The sequence below is a fragment of the Serinus canaria genome, chromosome 18, assembly GCF_022539315.1.
Source record: "Serinus canaria isolate serCan28SL12 chromosome 18, serCan2020, whole genome shotgun sequence".
NCBI lineage: Eukaryota > Metazoa > Chordata > Aves > Passeriformes > Fringillidae > Serinus > Serinus canaria.
In genome coordinates this window covers 5901479-5908487 of record NC_066331.1, presented here as the reverse complement: position 1 = coordinate 5908487, position 7009 = coordinate 5901479, and the positions used below count along the sequence as shown (strand labels likewise).

Here is a 7009-nt window from a genome sequence, read left to right as displayed (position 1 = left end):
TGCTTCACTTTAAATATGGGCTTGACAGACTGTATATCCTCTTCCTTTCTTCCTGTCCTAGTTGAAGGGAGAATGCTATTGGAGATGGGAAGGTTTGCATCGTCTCTCCTGTGTGATGTTGGATCCCTTTATAGGGCAGGTATCTTCTAAAGCAAAATGCTTTCAATTCTCATGGTAAGCATAATTCTTGAAAATGTATGCAATAAACAAAACGAGCCAAATGTAATTAAAATGAAGACAGCATATAATCTGGTAACCCACTTAGAGGCTCAAAGCTTCAGCTTTAAAAAATGTTTGCTCCAAATCCATTTAAATAAACAGAACGACACACAAAGGCTCTCTGTACATTATTGGGATACAAAGAGAATGGGATCAAAAGCAGCTGTGACCAGGCTGTACATATGTAGCGAGGAAATTGCTTGATCTAAGACTGCACCTTGTACTTGCAAATGTGTTTGTGGACCTTCCTGGGAATTGCATTTGTACCACAGCCGAGCTGTTGGGCCATGCTCTGCCAGGGAGCAAGGGCTGGTACATGCCCCTCCGTGGCAGGGTTGGTTGGGGGCTCAGGGAGCTCTTGGTGTGCTCATGTGCTTTGGCTGTGGCAGGGAGAAGCCAAAGACAGCCAAGCTCTGCCCCTTCTGTGCACACACTGCATCCAGAGGGGGGAATCGCTCAGAAACCTGCAGAAAAAATGGGAGTCCCTGTCCTTAGCCCCTGTGTCATGGGCTCTCCACTCACCTGGTGTCACACATGCCATGTCCTGTCACACCAGTGTCCCTGTGGGCTTGCAGGAGGGTCTCCTGGCCCTGCACAGAGGGCTGTGGGATTTGAATCTCCTCTGTCTGGACACTGTCCCTCACAGCTCTGCAGCAGAGCCTGGCTGGCCTTGAAGCTTTGCCAATAGAAATGTGATTTGTCTCGAGTTGGACAGCACAGGCTGTGAATCCAAGATCAAGTGTGCTCCCAGGCCAGCAGGATTTGGCCAAGAGAAGGCATTTTGGGGCAGACAGGAGCATCTGCCTGTTGTTCTTGCAGGTGTTTTTGGACTAGCTGGAGCTCTTGGGAAGGACATGCTCATATTTATTAAAATACACAGGAGCAGCTACTGGGGAAGAATGAGAAAGTTGTTTCTAAAGTGGAAAAAAAATCTAAGCATTTAAAAGCATGGTCCTGGCTCACCCTGGAGATGTCAAAATGCCGGGTGGTGGCAGAAAATCCTTTACTCGGGTCCCGCTGGAGGAAGGTCTGACTCGGCAGTGGCCGGGAGTGCCCAGCGGGCAGTGCCCCTCGTTCGGGGCCGTGTGTCCCCCGCCTGTCCCCCGGGGCGCTGGCGGCGCGATTCCCCGTCGTCGGGACCGGCTCCTGCCGCTGCCGGGACTCGCACCGGCAGAGGGAGCTCCGGCCGCGTCCTCCGAGCAGGGGGAACCGGGGGGACCGGCTGCTCCCATGGCTGGAGGATGACGGGTCCCCCTCCCCTCCTCGTGGCTGAGCCTCTCTGCGAGCTACTGGCCGGGATCGTGTACCCAGTCAGCCCGGGGGTGACCGGCTCGGGACGGGGTGACCACTCTCGAGCAGCCGGAGACTGGGAAGGGGGGAAGACCGGGCCGTGACCCACATGCACCGAGCTCAGTAGCACGGTCTCCGCTCTTAGGCGGCGGAAAAGGGGCAGGAGGCAACCCCTGGGGACCCGCAGCAGAGGGAGGATCGCGTGCAAGGCTCAGGCAGCCCTCGGGAAGGCTCCATATCGGCTCCTGCAGTCCTCTCGGCACTTTGGCCCTGCCGGCCTTGCTCTCCTGGCGCTCTTCTCTCCCGCAGGAGAGACCGGGCGGGGCGGTCTATTCCCGCCGCATCTCTCCCTCTTGCCTCCCCCCGGCTCTCCCTCTCCCAGTGCTGCAATGTGCCACCGAGGGTTGCCTCCGCCTAACGTTTTCTCGCTCTTCCCTGCCCCCACCGCTCGGCGCTTCGTCTCCCCGTTGTCCCCCCGCGCCCCCGCCAGGGCAGGGGCTGCCGGGCGGGTGCGCCCCGTCCAGCCCCGCCGAAGACCGCGCTGCCCGGCCAGCTGTGCCCCCGGACGGACACGCGCGGCAGCCAATGGGGAGGCGCTGGGGGGCCGCGGGCGAGCCCCCATTGGCGGCGGGGGGAGGAGGAGCCGGGACTTGAAGTTGGAGTGAGTGATCCAGCTGTGCGGAGCGCTCGGCTCGGCGCGGCCGCCGCCGGAGCATCCTCCGCTGTCGCCCGTCCCCGGCGCGCCGAGCAGCATCCCATCGCCCCGGGCAGATGTTGGGGAGAAGAGGGGACAAGCAGAGTCGCTAAGGGCGGGCCGCCCCCCGGGTGGGGCCAGCACCGGCAGCTGGGGCCGCCCCGCCGCCGCCCCCCTGCCCGCGGCTCGGGCGGCTCGGGCCCCCGAAGGCACGGCGAGGAGGAGCTACGGAGCCCTCAGACAGCAGGGCAGGACGAGGAGGGCGGCCTGGCCCCGGCGGGGATAGAGGCAGTGGCTCGCCCGGCCATGCCACCCCGGCGCTGAAGCTGCCCCGCCGCATCCCCCAGCCCCCCTACCCCACCATGGCCGCGCCACTCTAGGCGTCCCACCGGCTCGCCCCGCGTCGCCCCGGCTCCCCCGGGGCCGCCAAACGGAGGATGGACGAAGATGGACCGCGAGCGGCCGAGGAGGATCCGGAGCCGGGCAGAGCCAAGACTTTCATCCGCCTTAATGACCTGTCCGGAGCCGGGGGCCACCGGGGGCCGGGGGACAGGGAGGCGGCCAGCGGCGACTCGGAGGAGGAGGCGCTGCCCTACCCGGCGCTGGCCCCCGTCGTCTTTTTCTACCTGAGCCAGGAGAGCCGGCCGCGGAGCTGGTGCCTCCGGTTGGTCTGTAACCCGTATCCTTTGCAGGTGTTCGGCGGCGAGGTAAGCCCCATGGGGCCCCCACGCCCCCGGAGCGGCCGGCAGGGCGGGGAACACCTCCTGTCTGGAGCCCGCCGGATGATGGGGAAGGAGCCGGGGTTTGGGAGGCCCCGTCACCCGTCGTCCCCGGGGTAGCGGGCAGCACCCGGCGACGCTCCCCCCCTCCCCGTTGCTCGCCCGGGAAGTTTTCCGGGCTGTTGCCGGGGCTCGGCGGTCCGTGTCGTGGCGCGGGGCTGGCCGCCCCGCCGCACGGCTCCCGCGGGCTTCAGCGCTCCGTTCTACAGGGACTTGGAGAGGGAGCTGCTGGGGATCATCTCGCCCGGGGGTCGACCGTCTTTGGTCCAGCTCCCCTGACACACTGAGGGACCCTAACCCCTGCGTCTTCCCTTGTGTATTGGTTTTTCCTTCTTGACCCCGTTTCTTGCCCATTTTAGGCTCCCTGGTCCTTTCCCTGAGGTTTTGCGAGACGGGTGCAGTCTGGAGGGAGGCTTAGGTTTTGGGGGGTTGGTTTGCTGCCCAGCTCTAGGGTCCCTAAATAATTCAGGGTGCTTGGGGCCTGTCGAAGGGCCTATTCTCGGCAGTCCCCCGGGGGATGCTCCTTGCTTGGACGGGTTGGGGCAGGGTGGGGGTCATGGTCCCGGGCGGGCATTGGCCAAGGGCAGCTGTTTGTCAGATCCTAGGGTGAGCCACGACCCCCCAAAGGCTTCTGATCTCCTTCCAAGCTCCCTGTCTGCTCTGGAACAGGCCGAGCCGCTTTCGTCAAGTTTAAGCTTTCAAAGCCGGGGTGGGGGGGGGGGGGCGGAAGAAATAGAGGAGACAATAGAAAAATTTCTTCTTCCACAGTCTTGGTGTCTTTAAAGCTTCCCTTTGGAGTTGAGTTCCAACCAGCACATGGCTTCCGCATGGCTTCTAGCATTCCGAGTATTTTACCATCCCCAAATTCCAGTTTCATTTATTATTTGTAGAAACAAAACCCCCAAATGAAATAAAGTGAAGCGATGTGGCTTCCAGCAGGGGCTGGTGCAGCAGAGGCAGCCGCTTCCCGGGAAGTTCCCGCGTCCGCGCTGGACTGCCGGCGCAAGAGGCAGGCGGGTAGTCTGGGCAGCAGCCCCACATCTGGAGGGGGAGAGGCTGTGCAGCAGCACGGAGGACATGTTACATGGTACAGAGAACCAGAATGCCCTGTACTGGTCCTTCGCCACTCCTGGTATGCAGGAACTGTTAAGGATTACATCTCAGCAGAGGTTGGTGTGCTTGGTGAGGGTCTGCTGGAGTTGTGAATATTGTTTTACCTGAGCTTCAGCAAAGATTTCTCTGATAAACAGTCTGCCTTTTCTCCTAAAATGTCCCCCAGGAGAGAAAAATCCAAGATTTTTCTTCCCAGTCCTGAATACTCTCAGCAGCTTCTCCACAGATCTCTTACAGACCAGCTAAGCTGTTCAAACTGCCTTTATTTAAACATCTTAGGAAATCTCACAACTTTGTGAAGCCTTCTGTTTTGGAAAGAAATATTAATGACAGGCTGCAAGGCTGTGTTCTTGTTGCCTACTAATAATATTTATGATTGCTGGTTGAAATATGTTTCCAAGTATTTATGGGGTTTTAAAAATTTTTTAAAAATTTTTAATTCTTGACATGATGTATTGAATCTGATGTTAACACCTGCATGTTTTAGTGTTTTCAGTAATGTCCCCCACCCCAGTAATGGCTTGAAATGTGTTTTCTCCTGTGTGGCTGCAAAAACAAGCTGATTAACTTTCGTCCTTGGAAAATCAGTGGTATTGTGGGCACCTGCAAACACCACTGCAAGTCAGGGATGAGCATTAAGTGCACTCTCACTAGATGGGATTTTTGTCACCGATTTTTCACTTGTTACTGACGGAGAAAGGATCTTGCTGGGAGTCCTGGGGCCAGAAGGGTGATGCTGTGGATCTTTGAGTCAGTGTCTGCATGCAGCTGTTTGTTTTCAGGGTCACTGACCCAGAATTGGGGGAGTTTTTTTAAAAACAACACACACATACACATACAAAAAAAAAAAAAAAAAAAAAAAAAAAAGGCAGTTCAGAGTTCAGCCTTCAGATGAGAGGAGTCCAAACCCAATAGCTACTTTGGTACCTGCACTGTGTCCCATCACTTGCTGGGTTGTTCTGCAGAGCATTGTCTTGCTCATCCCTTTGCCTTTCTGCCACTCCAGTGCTGAAGCTGAGCCTTGCTCTTGTTATATTTATTACTTTTATATTTTTTTCTTTAGTGTGGTGGCCCTTCTCAGGCTGTAACCTTCTAGGAATTGTGCCTTAGTGTTAAAACCTTGAAATCATGTTGCTGGAAAGTCTTTGTTGCCACCAGCTGCCCTGCAGAGGAGTGACAGTGCTTTGGCTGAGTGGGTGGTGAATCCTGCCCCAGCTCTGGGGACTTTGCAGTTTTCACTGACTTCTGCCACTCTCTCAGGTGGATTTTACCTTTCTGCATTGGCTCCTGCAGAAACTGGATGGGAGGACTCTGGTTTGAGCTGTGCTTGTGGAGATGCAGAGCTTAGGGCTTTTCCAGGCAGATTTGTGGTGTTCTAATCTGACTGATAAAATTTACTGTTGATGGGGCATCAGGAGGAGGTGCAGGACCCACTCTTGCCCAGGAAGGACAGTTTGTACCCCTGAAGTGCAGCTGGAACTCCTGGGATTCTGCTCTATATCCCTGTCCAGGCAGTTAGTGTGACTGTGGTACCTGAGGCCAGGTTAGGGGAGGGTGACAGTTGAGGTTCTGAGTATCCAGCAGGGATGCAAAGTCCTGTTGATGTGGTTTTTGGGGGTTTTCTGCCATGTTTCTGTCTAGAGCATTCTCTGCCTGGACCAGGAAGCATTTTCTCCTGCTGTCTGGAGCAGAGATGTGGGGTACTGTGTTGCTCTCCTGCTCCTCCTCTCCCTTAGGGCTAGAAAGAGGTCATGAAGTTTGTCCTGATCCAGAAATTTTCTAGAGCCTGAAACCTTGGGATTTTTAACTCTAAATATGTACCAGATGGCCAACCTGTCTTCTCCCTCCGCTCCACTGTGGTCTTTGAGTGAAAACCTCTCTGGGAGCCATGAGGACCTGAGGGGATGAGCCTGGATGATAACCTGCATATTCCTGGTGGCTCTGGGGTAGAAGGTTTTTCCCTGGGTGAGAACTGCCTGGGTCAACAAAGAAGAAGGAGCAGGAACAACTTCAGTGGTCGCACTGCTGGACCCACAGGCTCAGAGATGGGAAGGGCTGTGGCACATGCAGGATGTCCTGGTGTGTGTGCTGGCAAGGCCGTGAGAGGAGAAGCAGGAGTCTCTGTGGGGGAGAAAAAAATGAGGCAAGCTGGTTACTTGGCTTTCACTTGTAAAATGAAAGCACCATGAATGATGGGAAGATGAAAGGCTGTATCAGGGTCTGTGCTAGGCTGCTCCTCTGATCAGAGACAAGAAACGAGGCTATTTCTTGAGAGTTGAGGAATGATTGAAGAGCAGGGATGGAGAAAGTGGGGAGGATGCTACCACTTGGCATTAAGAGCTCTGAATAGAGAAATAACAGCTTAACGGAAAGGGCCTGTGATATCTATTGTAGTACTGAAAACTGCCTCATCCCCCATGCCTGCCTGCCTGCAGAGCACTGCTGCCTGGAAAGCAGCACGCAGCAATGGGGCACTGCAAAACCTGCTGGAAGGTGCCATGCCTGGGGAGACATACCCACATTGGCTGAAATCCTGGTTTTTTCTTCCTGGTTTGGAGGGTGAGGGGCAGCTCTGCAAATTCCCTCCCTGCGAAGGGGAGGTTTGGGTGGCACTGGGAGGAGTGCTCCCATCCTGTCTGGATACTCTGCAGCAGAATCCCTGGGTTTGGGAATGGCTTTGGCAGAGAAACATATCTTGATCGGGTCACAGAAACCAGCTCTGCCTTCTGTCAGCAATAAAACAGAGAGGACTCTTCCAGCAGCTGCCTCACATGGCTCTGCTCACTCCCAAGTAGGAAGAGGTGACCAAAGCTGGGTCCTGGGGAGGAACTGATTGTCCCCGACTCCTGTTGGAAGTTGCAGATGCCCAGACACTTCCAGGAATGGGTCTGGAATCCCCATGGCTTCATGCCAA

At 56.2% G+C, this 7009-nt stretch overlaps 1 protein-coding gene across 6 annotated transcripts in view; it reads left to right on the top strand.

Moving 5' to 3' along the window:
• Positions 1-2423: 2423 nt before the first annotated feature.
• Positions 2424-7009, top strand: part of CACNA1G (calcium voltage-gated channel subunit alpha1 G) — a 141258-nt gene continuing 136672 nt past the window's right edge. For all 6 annotated transcript variants that reach the window (XM_050981292.1, XM_050981293.1, XM_050981289.1 and 3 more), the window contains exon 1: positions 2424-2882. In XM_050981292.1, the coding sequence (XP_050837249.1) occupies positions 2641-2882 (242 nt within the window). In that variant the 5' untranslated portion in view covers positions 2424-2640. The remainder of the gene's footprint in view (positions 2883-7009) is intronic.